At 37.6% G+C, this 16910-nt stretch overlaps 1 protein-coding gene across 28 annotated transcripts in view; it reads left to right on the top strand.

The window, feature by feature from the left end:
• LOC117406103 (disks large homolog 2) overlaps nucleotides 1-16419 on the top strand; it is a 243615-nt gene extending 227196 nt beyond the window's left edge. For 17 of the 28 annotated variants that reach the window (XM_059028233.1, XM_059028235.1, XM_059028239.1 and 14 more), the window contains 8 exons: nucleotides 242-341; nucleotides 5455-5487; nucleotides 7455-7505; nucleotides 9562-9663; nucleotides 12466-12638; nucleotides 13333-13442; nucleotides 14048-14139; nucleotides 14907-16419. In XM_059028233.1, coding sequence (XP_058884216.1) covers nucleotides 242-341; nucleotides 5455-5487; nucleotides 7455-7505; nucleotides 9562-9663; nucleotides 12466-12638; nucleotides 13333-13442; nucleotides 14048-14139; nucleotides 14907-15013 — 768 coding nt within the window. In that variant the 3' untranslated portion in view covers nucleotides 15014-16419. Of the gene's footprint in view, nucleotides 1-241; nucleotides 342-824; nucleotides 871-2781; nucleotides 2824-5454; nucleotides 5488-7454; nucleotides 7506-9561; nucleotides 9664-12465; nucleotides 12639-13332; nucleotides 13443-14047; nucleotides 14140-14906 lie in introns of all 28 variants that reach the window. The other 11 variants (XM_059028243.1, XM_059028249.1, XM_059028256.1 and 8 more) reach the window with 5 other exon arrangements.
• Nucleotides 16420-16910: the final 491 nt, after the last annotated feature.

Here is a 16910-nt window from a genome sequence, read left to right on the forward strand (position 1 = left end):
TAACTACCTACACTTAATCTACAGTTTAAAGCACCCATATATCATGTAAGAAGATAATGGCAGAGTGCTTCTGTACAGTAAACACACATGCTGCCCGAAGGTATATAGCTTAAAAATCAACTTAAGAGACAGAACAAATGACACTGCCGCTCCTTCCACTTCTACAGCTAGTTGTTTCGTCAGCATGAGTGTGACAACAATTAGACGTCCCTGTTTGCCCCATTCCTTCTCTTCTTCACAGTCATTCAATGACAAGGGTAAAAAGAACTTCATCTTTTCACGAAAATTCCCATTCTACAAGAACAAGGAGCAGAGTGAACAGGAAACCAGTGACCCCGAACGTAAGTAAACTTTCAAGGGTTGTGTCACCTTCATGCACACACACACAAACCTTGGGCAAGAGACACACACAAAAATACCACCAGGTGTGGCACTGACACGTACATCCTGGCATCCCTACATCCAGACAGGCAGGCGAGGTACTGTAGTACTACTGTGACCAATGTCTGAATGCACTCTGGGCCCCATTCTAGTGCTGTAAGAAATAAATTCTGATCTGGATCTTTTTTTTTTTAAACATACTGTATTTCTAAATATTTAAAAGATTACTTTTGTTCTCTCTCTCAAAATATCACAACCTCAAAATGAATCTCAAGCAAAAGCAGGGTTTATTTTTTCCACTGCTGAATGAAGTGGGGCCCCAGGTTGCTCAGTGTGCAGCGTCTGTCATGGTAGTATCCAGGTGAACTCCACTGACTTCTTCCTTCCTCTTCTGCGGTTATTCCTCTTCTCTCTCATTGCTCTCTTTGGGGACCGCTGTGTAGGACATCCCTGGAGTAGGTGACGACGGGTATGGAACAAAGACTCTGAGTAAGTCCTCAGGAATGGGCACTTCTGTAACTTCTCACTCTTTTATTTTATTTTTTTATTATTATTTATTTTCCTTTTTTTTAAACAAATTACCTTCAAGGACCTGTTGGCATGCACAGATAGAATGCTTGAGTCCCGAATGCTTCAGTGTTTCTTTTCTTACTGGCTTCCTACCCTTTCCTCTCTGCATGTATTGTTTTATTTATAATAGAAAAGGCAAACAACAACGTAGGGGACTTGTTTTGTGCCTTATTTTGACCTTTTGACCACAGTAGCAAAACAAACAAAAAAAATGTATAGAAATGTTTTGAGGAGGTGTATCTGTCAGTGTTTCATGTGATACAAAAGAAGACACATATTCTCAATATCTGTAGTGTACACAGCACTACTCTTCAGGCAATTATTTAAATGTGAATATAAAGCATGTGCCAGCGCATAAAGGGAAAGTGAACATAATTTCCCTTTAAAAGTGGAAACTTCAGTTGACTGTAATTGCAGACGTTTCGCAGCAAAATGTTTTAAGCTTTAAAAGCAACCTTTAAATTATGCACCACTGTTTGGCGTTTAATTTTATTTCTTATACAAAGAAAGCAATACTTATTCCAGCAGCATTTTGTTTTTGTTCATTTATTGTGTGACCTTTTTAAAAAAAATCTATTGCATCTATTGAACTAATCAAAAAGACACAAATGGGGTAATTTAATTTAGTTTTGTGTCCCATCTCTCGACGAAAGTGAACGTTAGGAAAAGAGGGCTAAAATAGGGAAACGTAATTAAAAGAAAAATGTTTTTGGTTTATAATTGTTTGCGGTTCACATTGGGTGCAAACTATCTCAATAAATCTCTTTGCATTCTCTACCAGTTTAAGTGAAGTTTCCGCTTTGTTTGTTAGAGTCATTGTTTCATTCGTATACTGTAAGGACACATTCCAGAACTCCACTCTGCTGTTCAATGTTGAGTCTGATTGTTGAGCAGCAGGGACTCAACAAACGCACTGCTTATCAACACAGATCAACACAGAAAATCAACAGTGACGTGTTCCAAAACATTTTTCAGTACCTGCGTTCAGGATGAGTCACCATTGAGTTCTGGAATGCGCCTGTACAAGTGGAACAAATTATTAGCACACGTCTTGTGTAGCGTGTTTCTTTATATTATATGTTTTCAGAAGACTTGTCTTTCTTCAGTCCCAAAGGTTCAGCATGAAAGATAAAATACTTTTTGGAATGTCTTTGTGAAATGAGTTCTTCTGGTGCCAACCTGCAACACAGGACATAGTTTCTGAGCATTTACAGCAGTCTAATTGTTTTAAAGGAGAAAAAACACCTGTTCATTAAAAAAATAAAACTGGCACCCAACAACAAATTAGTCAGGCCCTGTAAATGTATTAGGTAATTATTCTGTGGACTGGAGTTGAATACATGACCCACAGGCCTACCTTTCTGGTTGGTACATTTTTTGTGCCTTTGTTGGCATTAAAAAAAAAAAAAAAATCTAAAGCTAAAGTTTTCTTTAATAATTTTACCCTAAATTACAATTCAATAGTTTCTGTTCACTACCCTTTTCTATATCTTAGTCTTCCATGCAAGCTACTCCTTCACATTCCAGCTTCCATGGCAAAGTAGTTTCAGAGAGATGCAATGCCATCCCTCCAAGAAGCTAGGTTGCCACAAGTCATCCATATTCTGTATATGATGGCCATTACTTATGATTTTCTATGACCATTAGATACACTGTTTGACAAGGATTCAATGATGTGCTAACAATTTTGACGATGTGTAAAAATCCCTTTTTTTTTCTTTTAAGTTTTTTGGAGATTGCTGCCAAGCATGCTTTAAAACAACGGCTATTTGAAGTTGTCGCTGCCTTTTGTTTCTGCTTGTTCTATAATCTGCTGTGTTGTTATTGCAGAATATGCTACTTCTATCGACAGCGATAGTAAGAGTAGCTACAGTAAGTTTCTTTGTTTGGTTCTTTGTTTTTGTTTCATTTTAATTATTTTTTCTTGCTTTTTGGCTGCTTTGTTTTGGTTTTCATTGAACACGCACGTTAGGCAAGCAGGTTACAAGTTGCTTGTTTGTTTCCAAGCAGAGCCCTTCTGAAAGGTTCAGTGATGCCTTTATTAATGTGTTTCTTTTTAAGTAGCATGGTATTCTTTTGTTTTGTGTCGATGTCTGCTTTCCTGTTGTCGAGGCGGAGAGGACCACGACACAATTTTCTTCTTTGTTCCTGTGCTTTCTAATTTGTCACATGAATAATCTGACAGATATTGCTGTCCTCATTTTTATTCCCCAGTGACTGTCTGTAATATTGTTTTCCGCACTCAAAAGTAATTGCCTTTTAACAATGAAATATGCTTGTAGCACATCCAGGCACACTATTAGCTTCAAAATACACTTCAAATGATATTTACACAAGTCATTAATCATATTGGAGAATCTATGGTCAGCCCTTAATGAAGTGGATGACCGTTACTGCCCTTCAGTTCTGACCTTCATTCACTTCTTTCTTAAATGTCTGCCTTTAAAGCCAAGGATTACTGTAACTTAAAATACTTTTTGAATGATTGTTTGTCCTGTCATGGAACAGAACTACTAAGGGTTTGCTTTTGTGCTTTGCACCCTCTTTTATATATATATATATATAAATATGGACTGGAGAGGAGGGCTATAGTAGAAAATTACTGACCCGAGGGAAGACTATTGTTACCGACAGGGATTGCACCTTTAATTCAGAGATTGTAGATCCTACCAAAGTTTTCCTACACTGTGTTGTATGTGCTCCGTGCGCTGCCATTGCTGGTAGTGTCACGTGTGCTGTTCAGTTTGTTGATATGTAAATACATCCTGTTCACCTGTAGGGCATATCAACTTCAACCTCCGTCTCGATCTCCTACCTGTCACTCAGCAGCAAATGCACGCACCCACAGGGCAGACGGCTACTCTGTCACAAGCAGTCTTGTAACAATTGTAAGTCGCCCTGGATAAGGGCGTCTGCTAAGAAATAAATAATAATAATAATAATAATAATAATAATAATAATAATAATAATAATAATAATACAGCATAAATAAATAAATAAATAACATCAATAAATAACAGGCAATGTTTTTGAAGTTCATACCGTATAGTTAGCAGAGTTTTTCTCTGTCTGTCTGGTTTGCTGGCTGCTGCATAATCCAGTTTATATCCTGCCCGTCATATTTGTTTACATCGTCGAGTTGAATTTCAGGAAGTCAGAAAACAGTGACATTTTAATCACCATTTTAGTGTTTGTTGGAGCTTCCTTATTTTGTAGTGTGAAAAAGGGGGCAAAGCTTAAAGGAAACACTTAGTAATTCATATATACATCGCAAAGCCCATTATTTTCTTTTGCAGTCTAAAGTTGATCTCTTCTGGTTTTTTATTTTGTTTGTTTTTTGACAAATATGCAAAATCATCTTTGACCTTTACATTACACTCACCGGGAAGCTAACTCTGACTAGCGATGATAAAGATGTCCTTTTACAGACGCCAAAGTAATCCAGTGCTATTCTTAAGCTTTGCAAAGTGCTTGTATCTTCAAAACTGAACAGGAGTTTATTTTGAATGCTTTGTTAATACATAACAACCAGTTAGATCAGAATTTATATCTTAATTTTGATCTTGCATTATAAGTAATGCAGCACAATTTCAGTTTAACGTAATGTTTAAGTTTAATGTAGTACACAGTTGCTGCAGTTTGTTCCATTTTCTATTTGGCGTTCAAGGTACACAGCTTTTAGAATACAGTACAGGATGTCTACCTATTATGCCTTCAGATACGTTGCCAGGTAACCGTGGATTTCAGACATGATTGCCTCAGAGCTGTCCATCCAGAGTCTCACTGGTCTTGCGACGAGACAACAAACCATTGACAGCAAGCCACAGAAAAGCAGTCTGTATTGAATATCCACACTTTATCAAGATAAACTTCAGATCGGAGAAAAGGCAGTCCCACATGAGCACAGAGTGTTTGTAGAAATCTACTGCATGTGTCTAAACTATATCAGTATACTATACTTTTTTGTTCAGACATATTAGGACACCTGTAATCACCAAGGATGCCAGCCTTGTGCTATATACATCTTGTATACCTCTTTTAAAAGGACCTAATAAAATACAGTTGGTACTATAGTCTAGTGTAAGGGCAACGATTTCTATAAGACCCCATTCAGGTTTTATATAAACCCCTAAAATGCAATAACTGTACCAGTAGATCCTTATGATCCTTATGTAAGGAAAACAAAATGCCCATCACTTTATATGACACCAGCTTCTGTAATTAGGCGTTCACCACTACAGATGGCATTTAACAACTGATGGATTAAGACACATTGTTTTTCTATTTTCAGTCATCCAAAACACTGGTTATCAGTCCTTGTTTAATGCACATGGAATTTGCAGCCTAGCATGATTTGTGAATTCACCAGAAAAGGGTTTAAAACCTTTGTTATGCCACATCCATTTTTATTTTTAAATAGGACCGTGCTATAGAAAAAGAGGGTGTAATTATCTTCAGCTAGCAATTGTGTGATTTGACGTCAATTCTTTGCTTATTACACAGCTGGAATCAAGGGACTGACAGAATGGGTATGCAGTAAGTAAAGGGTACTACCTTCTTCAAATTGCAACATAGAAAGATTCTCCTCTAGATGTTCATATTTTATGTGTATCCGTCCAATCCTAAATCCATTTTAATTTCTGTCTTACCCTTTTTTAACCATACATCTTTCCCACCTTGTGCTGTATATCTATCTATTGATTTATCTATCTATCTATCTATCTATCTATCTATCTATCTATCTATCTATATACACACACACACACTACGGTAGAATATATGCCCTTCAGTGCAAATGCCACCCCATACCATAACATTTCAATATTGTTAACTTTTTGTGTATCAGGTAACACCTGCAGTAGCTCTTCACAGGGCTACTGTGTATTGCTTTGTATTACTCTCTCTGTATTAACATTCCGCTATAGACATTCAAGATGTTTGAAAAGACTTCACATTGTCAGAAAATTAACTTAAAAACCTCCCTTTCCAGTTGACAAGGCTGGCATCCTTGACGTCACACTTTGTCAGAATATAGTATCTGTAAAAATCGTAACATCTTAGATGGCCAATTCATGTGTTTTCGTGGGCTGCTGGTACTGTATACATTACATTCTTTTATTTTACCCTTGGATATTTTCAAACTAGTTCAAAGCTATTTCTGTAAAAAATAAAAGAAACCATTCACAGCCCTACTAAAATACAGGAGACACTTTATTGTCAAAGAGAAGGCCCATTTTTTAAAACATATACAGTGTCAACGGGATTATGAGAAAAAGAGTCTTATTCAATTGATCTAAACGGTGTTGAATGTACACAATATTATCTATACAGAGAAACCCACCAAGAGACTCGTGTGTTCTACTAGGTGTTGGATTTGTATAACCTTTATTTGCTTTTATTTATTTAACCTTTTTATTTAATTACCTAAACAGAGGTAGTATGTATATCCACCACTCTTAAGACCAATTGAATATAAGCAACCTGTCCACAGGTAGCAGCAAGACTCCACAAGCACAAACCTCATAGGAGCACATTGACCTCCGGCATTGTTAAACGGGATCCATCCATTGAAAAGCAACTGAGGGAAACTGCAGGGGGAGTTGGGAGTTCAAAACTAAATCTGATTGACTGTTATGGGCAAAATGATATATACTCTGTCCATTAAGTTCTCTGAAGCCATATATAACATGCAGATCGATGGACAGCTTGCATATGATGATGTCTGCAGTGCTGTGGCTTTGCAGGGCATCTGATTGCTCTTGATGACAGCCTGTGATCTGCAGTGGTCCCACTCTGGTGTTTTACCAGGAGGTGTCTTTTAATTTCAACAAACAACTGGGGAACTCTGATCTGTCTTTTGACCTCTCTGTTGTACTCTACTATACTGCTACACACATTACTGTGGGGTTTTTATGAACAATAAAAGCAAGTAATGAAGAAGTAAAATAATGAATGTGCAGTGCAGAGAAGAAAAAAAAAATCACAGCTGAACTGTTTCCCCATCGTATGATTTCTAAGCTTGTAAACTAAAATGAATGAGCTTAACAGTTGGTAATGTGAAAATAAAATGCAATAACAATGTGCTGGTTTCATCGGATCACTTTCAGGCTTTTTATCTGTGTACTTGTCTATCTGTGTTTTCAGCTGGCTGCGTTTGAATTGCACATTTGTAATTAATCTTTTTTGTGCCAGTGACATTACCAAACCATGGAAGGAACAGGTACACTGTAGTTTACTTCTGATCACAGAGTAGCTGTACTTCTGAATGAAATGCTGTGTCCAGACAGTGTACAGCTGTAGTATTGCAGTGTTTAATTGGACTCATGTATACAGTGCACAGTAAAGAGGTCTTCTAGCACAGTGATGCAGCAGCCTCCAAGCACAGCGATGCAGCAGCCTCCAAGCACAGCGATGCAGCAGCTTTATACTGAAGGTTTAGCTGGACTAAGTTATCATCAACCCGTACCCAGTGACACCCTGCATTTCCTCTTTTGTACCACCAGGGACTCCAGAGGACTTGATTCTCTCCTATGAACCTGTCACCCGGCAAGAAAGTAAGTGCACCTCTTTTGTCCATGTATTCAGAAGAGTTTTGTGTGCTATGAAAATATGAAATTGCTAGAAGGGCTTGCACAACATCCTACAGTATGTACATTCCTACAATCATAAAAATCCAGCATATCCAGTTTTGGACAAAATCCACGCTAGGTAACACCTTGTATACACAGAGTATAAAGTTATTGGCTTGAGCCTAAACCCTGGCACAGAATATTGGACAACAGTACTGTATAATGTTTGGTACTCTTTTAGCTGAACAGAGCACTAACGGTAGTGACATACCAGAAACTTTTGGGCCTGATACGCACAGACAACACAACAGTGGTGGCCTACATCACCCACCAGTCTCTATCATGCGGCTCACAAGCTTTTGCTGTGGGCACACGAGAACCTCCTCTCACTGCGGGCAGTTCATCTACCCGGGGTGACGAACTGGGTGGCGGACCTTCTTTCAGGGAGAGTCCCCAGCAACTCGGTGTGGTGGCTTCACCCCGAGGTGGTAAGCCTCATCTGGGAGAAGTTTGGTAGAGCAGAGATAGTCCTCTTTGCCTCCCAGGAATTGACCCCACAACTTGTCCCATGGCACTAATACTGCAATTTTTGCAGGACCTATCTGGCAGCTATTTCAGCTTGCCATGTCAAGATTGACTCGGTCTCCCCAGGAGCTCACTTCCTGGCAGGGCAAATTTTAAAAGGGGCTCGGCGGCTTCGTCCACCTATGAAGGACATTGTGCCTCATTGGAGGCTGAACGAGGTGCTTAATGCACTCATGAACACTCCATTTGAACCCCTGCATTCAGCTGATCTGAAATGTTTATCATTTAAAGCATCATTCTTGCTTGTTATCACCTCTGCATAGCGGGTGAGATGCAGGCATTCTCTATTGCAAAAGCCTGCTTAATTTTTACAGAGGCCAGGACAAAGGTCACGCTCTGTACCAACACTGCCTTCTTGCCTTCTCGGCGTTCCATGTCAACCAGTCTGTGGAACTGGAGGCTTTCCATCAACCTTCTTTCTGTCTGACAGGGAGCAACAGCTCCATATGTTCTGCCCAGTTCGGGCCCTGGCATACTACGTTGACAGGACGAAAAGTTGGAGGCAGTCCGAACTATTTTTTGTCTGCTATGGGGCCAGGTCCCATGGTCAAGCCCTGTCTAAGCAGCGGCTATCCAAGTGGATAACAGACACGGTTAGGGCTGCCTATGAACTGGCCAACTTGCCCCTCCAGAAAAGCTCACTGCCCATTCCACCAGGGGCTTTATTCTAGGGTGCATCTGTCAAGGACATATGCAATGCAGCAGTGTGGGCTACTCCCCATACCTTCATTGCATTCTACAGACTGAATGTTGTGGATCCTCAAAATCCTGGTTTTGGACTAGAGTGTTAAGGGTGGCTTCCCAGTTGACCCTTACAACACAGGCATAGTGGTGAAGCTCTCCCTCAGTTTTTTCACCCTAGCTACTTGCTACTGGGGTTCTGAATGGTAACGCACAAGGCAGCCGTTGGCTTAGCTTTGTAGCATTCAGGTTGTTCCGCAATCTTGCCCTTGCGACAGCTTTGGTACACTCACCCATTCGGTAATGGTTACATTTCGTACTTGAAGGGGAACGTTAGGTTATTATCATAACCATGGTTCCCTGAAATAGGAATGTAACCATTAACCTTCATGGTCACTGTGTCCATGATTGCAGCAGGCTTGAAGGAAAAATGATGCTGAGATCTGTGAGCGCAGTCCTTTTTATCCCTCGGGGGCAGGGCCACGACTGTGTCACAGGCTCAGAGAACAGCTGTGGCATACAATAGTCAGGATTCGGGTCTTTAGGAGGTGAATACCCATTCGGTAATGGTTACATTTCTATTTCAGGAATCCAGGGTTATGATAATAACCTAACATTTTCTACTTTAAATGTGATGGAATAAGCAATGTTACTAATTTACTTATACCAGCTTAAAATGTCATTAGAACTTTACTCATTCATGCATGTATTTTTATATTTTTTTATGTACTGTTGTCATATCTGTAATATAATTATTATCTTTTTTTTTAAATAGTTAACTACACCAGACCTGTTATCATCTTGGGACCAATGAAAGACAGGATCAATGATGATCTGATATCTGAATTCCCTGACAAGTTTGGATCGTGTGTCCCACGTAAGTAAATCAATCCAATAGCAGTGCTGGCTCCATCACTGACTGCTATTAACCATTTCCTTATGTGTCTGTGATGCTGCAGTCTTATCAAGTTAAACCACAGAAGCATAGAACTTTGGACCCAATATGATATCTTAAAGGGTACATAAGGACCTTTCTATTTTATTATGTTACATGTTCCCATGTGTTGCTACAACTGTTTACGTAAGGTGTGTGTGTTTTTTTTTTTTTTTTTTTACATTTTGACCACTTAAAAGTTTTTAAAAATTTAAAACAATATACACACCTTACGTAAACAGTTGTAGCAACACATGGGAACATATAAGAAGCTGTGTTTTATATAATTGCAAACCATCATTTATTTTAGTTCAATAACATTAATTGCAAATCAATTTAAAGCCCTGTTAGCTATTGCCTCTCCAAAGCTATACCTCCCTCAGCTTACCACGATACCCAGTAAATCTAAATCTGAAGACTCTATGCTCTTAGGCAGTAAATGATCTGCTTTTTTGACATTAAAGATTGATTAATTTAAAACATACAGTTCCGGAATAGAAAACGAAGCTAATTTGTCAGTGAGCTGGAGTACTGTATGCAGGTACAGTATATTGTGATTATGTTTCATCATTGTGAGTAATAGCGATTGTATATATTGGAGATATACAATCTCTAATTGTGAACATCCCTGTAATCATAATGACCCCTGTGCTATTGAGTCCTTCAGCAAAACTAAACACTCCTCAATACCACTATGATATTGTGCTTAAGCATAAGTGCGTCATTTCACTCCGCTGCAAAAATAAATGACATTTTCCAAATTCTCTGCAATTTTGAAATTCTGCATTTTCTTGTTGGATATTTATTCAAGTGAGTTCATCATTGTGTAGGTGGTGAGGATATGTATTACTGTACTTAAGATAAACAGACATGCTCTTTAACTATCTGTGGTCAGTTTATTTAACAATACATTCAATTCAGTATACTATGTTTCTATGTTATGTATCTACCCTCATATTAAATATGATGTTTTTGTTCCTTACATTAAATATTTGTATTATTATTAGTTTTTTTTTAAACCCCAGTGAAACTTTCCTGCGTTAGCCAAGTTTCCTCATTATAGGCTATTCTGTATGATTTTCAATCTTAATTCCTTTATGTATCTTTTCATTTATTTTGAAAACCTAACAATGCAGCTAACTTTTCAGGGCGTTTTGGTAAGTAAGCAAATAACTCATTGGTACAGAATATAGTACGATTTCACTTGGCAAATTAAAAAAAAATCAAATTACTCTACAGGATACACTTTTTAGATATGCTAGAAGCTAGATTATTCCACTTTATATTAAAATGCTAATAACATGGTATTCTGTCCCTGTAAAAGGTTTGATAGATCATATTTATTTACTGTGTATTTAGATAATAAAATGATCTAAAGCAGGGGTTCTCAAACCCAGTCCTGGGGACCCCCTGTGTCTTCTGGTTTCCATTCCAGCTGAGCTCTCAATCACTTAACTAAACCCTTAACTGAACTAATAATTTGCGTAATTAGACCTTTTAAATTGTCCCCAGCTCTTAAACAGTTGGAGAGTTCCAGTTACTTCTAAAATGTTATAGCTAACTCGAAATCTGCAACTGTTTAAGAGCTGAAAACAAGTACAAATGTGTAATTAAGCAAATTATTAGTTCAATTAAGGGTCTAGTTAAGTAATTGAGAGCTCAGCTGGAATGAAAACCAGCAGACACAGGGGGTCTCCAGGACTGAGTTTGAGAAGCCCTGATCTAAAGAAAGCTTATGCAAAAGAGTGGAGCATCTGTAGCGATGCAATTAAATTACCAGTAAGTATTACAGATGTGTTGTTTTGCAATGAATGACCATAATGTGTATTAATGGTCTGCACCTGCAACCTTCTCTTAACGTATGTATTACTTATGTATTATGTTCTTTGCACAAGCTGTATTGAATAAATAATAAATGTCATACTGACTAATTACTGTACCCCTCAGACTGTTTGACACTTTGGCTTCAAGGGATCTTGTAACTGTGGTCACAGTTGCAGTCATATATTGTGTATTGGTTTTATGGCAAGGCATTAGTCAAGTTGTTTTGGGGGCAGTCACAGTGTTGAATAACATTGTATTGCACAAATCAATGTAAGGTCTGTTAGCAAAGAGGCTGACTTTTAAAACTGGCTCCAGACTGAATGTCTGTATCAGCGCAGCCTTTCCTGGCTCCCTGCTTTCTTGCATGAAGAGGGTGCTCCTGCATCCAAGGGCACATCTCCAGAGCACCATCACAACCAGCAAACCGGAAAACAGGCCCAGGAATTCAATTTCCCATTTCAGTAAATCTCTTCACTCAGCCCGACCAGCAAAATCATCTATCAGAAGACTCTGAACTACTGCTACTTTCGCAGAAGCTCCTTGCGTAGACTTAACATCAACAGTATTGTATACGGCTTGTTTTTATAAATTATATATACTGGTATTGCATATTTGTAGACCACACAAGACCAAATTACTGTATTACACCTCTCATTAGTGTACGACAGTTCTCAGTAGTGTTGAAACGGGTATAATTAAATAGATATTGTTATGGATACAAGAAAGATATTTTCTTGCCCCTTTGTCATAACAAGAGTTATGTACTGAACACCTGGGTTGCCTAATGTTTAGTTGTGTTATCCAAGTATGCTAGCTTTAATTAGTTTGTCTTTAGTTTATCTTAGCCCTGCATTATTATTCATCAGTAGAGTAATTTTTTTTTAATCATCCTTTTCCTTTGCTTGTATTTCTTTCATGAAGACACCACAAGACCAAAGCGTGACTACGAAGTGGACGGAAGGGACTACCACTTTGTCATCTCAAGAGAACAAATGGAAAAAGACATCCAAGAGCACAAGTTTATTGAAGCTGGGCAGTATAATGACAATCTCTACGGAACCAGCGTCCAGTCTGTGAAATACGTTGCAGAACGGGTAAGGAGGACTTAGAAATGACACTTGTGCATCTGAAGACGCCCTCCCGTGGGTGTGATCTTTAAGATCAATTCAGGAATGATTGATAAATTCAGCAAAGCGGTGGTTCAGGCAGGGAACTCACTTTTAAGCTACAAAGGGCTTTATATCTTACCTCAATCCATTCGTCCCTGTTGTGCATCAGAGTTTGCCTCCTCCTCCCCCGCCTCCACCTGTTTTTCAGCTTCGTTTAAAGGGAGGGCAGCTATCCTGTCCTCCTCCCCATGGTTTCCCTACAGTCAGCCTCTCCACTCTCAGCAAACTAAACTATGTGCAGGGTTACCTCGAAGGACGAGGCCAAAGATGTAATGGAAATATGTCCAACGTAGTGTTGTCATGTCTAAGCTTTAATAAATATTGTTCTTTCTATTGCATGGGTTTTCCCGACTGAACAAAGGTTTTAATCCATTTTCTCTTATAGCACTCCCCCTCCCCCCTTGTCTTCTGTGGAAGATCTTGAGTTGTTTTTTTTTTTTCAAAGACAGTAATATATAATTAAACCTGCTGCTTCCTGGTATCTTATCACTTCCAGTGTTGTACAGCAGCTTCATTTGTGGATTTAATGTATATTAATAGAAATGATCTGTAATATTAGAATGTAAATGCTGCATCAGATCATAAACAATGACAGGTTGTGTTACTGCCTTCCCAACAGGGCAAGCACTGTATACTTGACGTATCAGGAAATGCTATTAAAAGATTACAAGTTGCACAGCTTTACCCAATTGCCATCTTTATTAAGCCCAGATCTGTTGAGTCTTTAATGTAAGTATCTCATATATTTCCATTCATAGTGACAGTTTTTTTAAGAGCATCTTGATTACAAATATTAAATGTACCTATTTAACAATCTAACGCAGGTTATTTAAAGTACAATATGTGCCTGGAATGCCTTTCTAAGAATATAATGCTATTGTTTTTCACTGTGTATCCTGTGTATGTATTGCATGGCTTGTAAATGTTTTTATGATACAGTATGTTAAATGCTAGAATGATGAGGCACGCGCCAAAGTGAATTTAATCAAGACACATTCCATTTAAGTCTATGGCAACATACAGAAAAAAAAATGTATGTGTTTTTGCAGGCATAGTCTAAACAGATCTGCCAAGCACTTGCATCTAATTCGCTGTTGCAAACCAGATGCTAATTCTGTGCAGATTAACTTTATCTGCAACCTTCCAACATACTGAGAATGCCAAAGTATGTGTTTGCATTCAACAAGTGGCTAAATTGAAGATGCTGGAAAGTATCCTTTCCATTGAATCTGTCTTTCTCACTGACGTTAGCTTATGTTAAGGTGACCAGTAGGTTTGTTTGTACTGTATGCTGTCAAGATAGGAAAATAATATGAACCAATTCCATCTCTAAGGGAAATGAATAAAAGACTGACGGAGGAGCAGGCAAAGAAGACATATGACAGAGCCATCAAGCTAGAACAAGAGTTTGGCGAGTTTTTCACAGGTAAATTATTTTTACATGCATATGAATTAGTTTACCACAGATGGAAATAGTTTACCATAGTGGTTTTCAACTGTGCAGGAGTCAGTGTAAAGTGCCTGCAACGTATAGGCTGATTTATAAAGACATCTCATTAGAATCGCAAATGTTTGCATAGCATGACAGTACTGTACATGTTTGGGATGTAATGGGATATTTTCATCAGCTCCCCCCCTAACACTTATATTGCTTATTATGCACCGATTTCACTCTAAATCTATGAATTTCATCTGTGGCAGTACTTTTCATTAATTGGCATGTAACTGTCTATCTGCTACACAGCCTGTATATGGAGGAGGGTGGAGGGGGAGCCTGGGTTATCCTGTTGTGGATTGGTTCGTTAGTGATCTGTATACAGTGCATTATTGATTCCAGATAGATAGAGAGATAGATAGATTTAGCATATGCTTGTGGAAATAATGGACAGAGGATGGTATCATTTATGTATTTGAAGTTGAGTGTTTTTATTAGATTTGGCTTTCTTGTACAACAAACACATTTAAAACAAACACTGTTAAAAAGTAGTAATCTTTACTACCAACCAATCATAACTTGTCCAGGCAGCTTTGGTTTACCTGTTAATGGTGCATCATAAAACTCTTCCCTCATTTGGAGACGGGACAGTCTCTGAATATACGAAGAGTAAACTTGAATTGGTTTCCCTTGTTTTAACGTTTGTTCATGTTGTGTTGATTCTTTAAATGGTTGTTGTTGTTGTTGTTTTCTTGCAGCTCTTGTTCAAGGAGACACCTTAGAAGACATTTATAACCACTGCAAATTAGTCATAGAGGAGCAATCAGGACCTTACATCTGGATTCCCTCAAAGGAAAAATTATAAAACCTCCCCAGGATCTGGGACTGCAAACATAGGAATAATTTGTAATATATTATTATTATTATTATTATTATTATTATTATTATTATTATTATTATTATTATTTGACTTTTTGTTATGGTTGCATTTTTTTTTTTCGTTTTTCACTTTCAATATGAATGTACACCACAAAGTGTTTGAGGCTTTCTGACCTAAAAAAAAAAAGGATAAGGTTATTTTTTTTTTTTGTTAAAACAACAGGAATCGATGTTGGACACAGATCCGTAAAAAACAAACAAAACAAAAAAAAACGACATCCACACAACAATCTGTTATAAACATGTGGAGGTAACAAATATAGATATCAGCTCCTGTCTCTATCCAAACATGTTCTAGCACTCAAGTGCCCTGAAGGTACCCCTTGCACATTTGTGGTAAACACAGTTATTTTTTGTATCTATGCACACACGGACTCGAGTGTGTTTTTGTTTTGTTTGTTTATTTTATTATGTAGGAGTCTACATCACCTTAAATCGTTTATTTGTGTCTTCTGTGGGCTCTTAATGAAATATGTGTAATACATAATATAAAGAAAAAAAACGCTTTAACTAGTGGAAATAAAAAAGGGATTTAACTGTGTATGGGAATTTTGACACTAGATATTTTGAAATTTGTATTAATAGAGGACACTACAGCACAGATTAAAAAAATAATATTTATAAGAAAATATATAACTTTGTAAAAAGCAAATTTTATTGGTGGAAAATAAGTGTTTTGCGGTACATTTAGTACTGGCTGTTGGGATTGTTTAAAGAAAAACAAAGGGCAAACTGATGTGTCTTAGGACAACAACTGCCACCTTAAAAAAAAAAAAAAACACATGATGATATTGCTTTATTTTTTTGTTTTGCTACTTTACCTGACTGAAGACTTGGCCTTTTTGTGAGTTATACCTGGTGTTTGTTGGGTTGCCCCCTTCTGAAGTGAACAGAACCGGGTATGTACAGCTGAAACACTGAGGGGTCTACTGAATTCTATATTACTGGAATCCTGCCTGTGTTCCCCCCAGAGATGATATATTGACACGCCCCCTTAATGACATCACTGAATACAATGAGAAAATGTTCTGTGATACAGCAGGTTTACAGGTTTTATGGTGGCAGGATTACCATCTTCTGTTGTTTAAATCATTAAGCCCCCCTAGGACAGTCCTATCTTGTTGTTTCCTAATGCGCCTCATTGTAAGCGAAGGGGAAAAAATGGAAATCAGCAGTATAGAAAGTATATTACACTGATTCCCATAAAAACAAGATTTAAAAGTTATGTCACTTATATATTCAAGTTGGAAATACTGTTAGATTTGTATCTTTTTTAAAAATCTTGACCAAATGCTTAGCCTTGTAATTATGTAATAAATGCATCATATCGTTCTTCATTTTTTAAAATTATTATTATTATTATTATTATTATTATTATTATTATTATTATTATTATTATTATTATTATTTCACAAGTTAAATTTAAAGCAGCATTTTTTAATTTATTGATTTGTTTTGTTAGGGATGTGCATGGAATGTAATAGGTAGTATTTATTGAAATTAAAATGTCTTGAATTTACTTTGATTTCCTTCAAGATTTTTGCACAGCACATAGTGCCACCTGATGGACAATTGCTAGTATTGCAGCAGATCGTGCATATAAGAACACAAGGGCATTTATGAACGAGAGGAAGCCATGTGGTCCATCAATGCTCAGCCAGCTCCTAGTAGCTGATATTCCTGCATACCCCTAATATTTATAACAATCTGCTGAGATGCATCATCTTTGCTTTAGAGCGAGGTCCGCTCTGCAGCAGCTATATGCTATAGGTATAAACTGGAGCAAACAGCTGCAGGTACATGAAAACATCTATCTTTAAAAT

The sequence above is a fragment of the Acipenser ruthenus genome, chromosome 8, assembly GCF_902713425.1.
Source record: "Acipenser ruthenus chromosome 8, fAciRut3.2 maternal haplotype, whole genome shotgun sequence".
NCBI lineage: Eukaryota > Metazoa > Chordata > Actinopteri > Acipenseriformes > Acipenseridae > Acipenser > Acipenser ruthenus.